The 1,532-nt window shown below is 64.8% G+C and overlaps 1 protein-coding gene across 1 annotated transcript in view; it reads left to right on the top strand.

Moving 5' to 3' along the window:
• Positions 1-333: 333 nt before the first annotated feature.
• The window catches only part of SSR2 (signal sequence receptor subunit 2), a 6,659-nt gene continuing 5,460 nt past the window's right edge, over positions 334-1,532 (top strand). The window contains exons 1-2 of the mRNA XM_021681971.1: positions 334-420; positions 910-1,064. Of these exons, the coding sequence (XP_021537646.1) occupies positions 910-1,064 (155 nt within the window). The 5' untranslated portion in view covers positions 334-420. The remainder of the gene's footprint in view (positions 421-909; positions 1,065-1,532) is intronic.

The raw sequence follows: 1,532 nt of genomic DNA, 5'->3' as shown, positions 1-1,532 counted from the left end.
GCCAAAGCGGTGAGAGCCGGCACGGCGAAGGGCTTCTAAGAGACGCTCGGGGCTTGGCGACTTCCTGGATGCGGGGAGCACCACGTCTGTCGCCTGGAAGCGGGAAGGATGGCGGCAGCCCTGAGAGGAAGAGCTTTCCGGTGGTTCGCAGTTCGCCGGCGCACTGGACGCCGCAGACCGCTGGCCCAGCCTGCAGGTCACCTGCCCCGCGCGGCCGCACGCGGCAGCGCAGACGCTCTCGGGCCCAGAGCGCGCGCCGGCGCCGCAGAGCCAGACGCGGGGCCTGGCCGGGAACTACAACTCCCAGGAGCCATCGCGCGGAGCACCGAGGCTTCCGACCGTAGCTCACTTCCGGCCCCTGGGCCGCTGACGCTCTCTTCCGGTCTTGGTGGCCCCCGAAAGGCCTGTGGGGTGCGCACGGTGAGCGCCGAGCCGTGGGGGCGCGGGCGGGGTGGCGCCCGGGTCCGCATAGAGCCCGGCGGCGGAGGGGCCGCCCGGCCGCGGCGGGGACGAGAGGGGCGCGCCGGCGGGGGACGTGTCTTCCTGGCGAGAAGGGGGGGGCCGAGCGGGCTGAGCCCCGGAGGGACCCACGGAAGGGCTGTGGCGGCCCGGAGGGGTGGGGCGCGGGCAGGGTGCGTGGGGAGGGCCCCGGGGGGCTGGGCGGAGGAGGCCTGTGCGAGGGACGGCCCCACCAGCCGGTGGCTCCCCGGCCCCGCGACGGGAAGAGGGCGGCGGGGCGGACAGGTGGGAGATCCCGGCATGTGGGTCAGCCCTGCTGGCTGAGGAGGAGGGGGCTGGTGCTTTGCTGAGGTTAAGGGAGTTTTGCTAGACTCGGTAAGGGAGCGCTGCCGGGAAGATTGCGGTGCCTTACGTGCTTGAGTTGCCGCCCACTCGGCGTTTCCCCCGAAGATGAGGCTGCTGGTATCGGTGTTGTTGGCCCTGTTTGCTGTCAGTCGTGCAGAGGACGGAGCGCGGCTGCTGGCCTCCAAGTCACTGCTGAACAGATACGCCGTGGAGGGGCGAGACCTGACCTTACAGTACAGCATCTACAATGTCGGCTCGAGGTGAGGGGGCCCAGGGGCTGCAGCTTGCGCCCTTTTGAAGTTCTTTGACTTCCCAGCTGGGGACGGAGACCTCTGGGGAACACGCAGCACCAGGTGTCAGGAGCGAGTGAACGCTCTCCTGGACCTGCTTCACCTAAGCTCCCAGAAACCGTCTTCCACTTTTTGGAGCTGGGAGAGTTTCTGAGGGGAGAAGAAGCAAGAATGAGGGTGAAACGGGGAGGAAGATGAGACCCGATCCTTCCTTACCTCCGGGCTTGCAGGTTTCAGCTTCCTTTCTTTCGTTAACCTGTAAGCATGTGTGTTGCCTTTCTTTAATTTTATTTGCTTTAATTCTCTCTTCCATACGTGTCTTGCTTGTCTGAAGGAAGCGGGTATATATATACACACGTATATACACACGTAGACGCAGAAATTGGGGCAAGAGAGAATGTAGGCCCATTCCTTCCTTGGTGCTTCTTTTTTTTTTTT

Source organism: Neomonachus schauinslandi, chromosome 6 (genome assembly GCF_002201575.2).
Source record: "Neomonachus schauinslandi chromosome 6, ASM220157v2, whole genome shotgun sequence".
NCBI lineage: Eukaryota > Metazoa > Chordata > Mammalia > Carnivora > Phocidae > Neomonachus > Neomonachus schauinslandi.
This window is presented reverse-complemented; position numbering and strand designations above follow the sequence as displayed.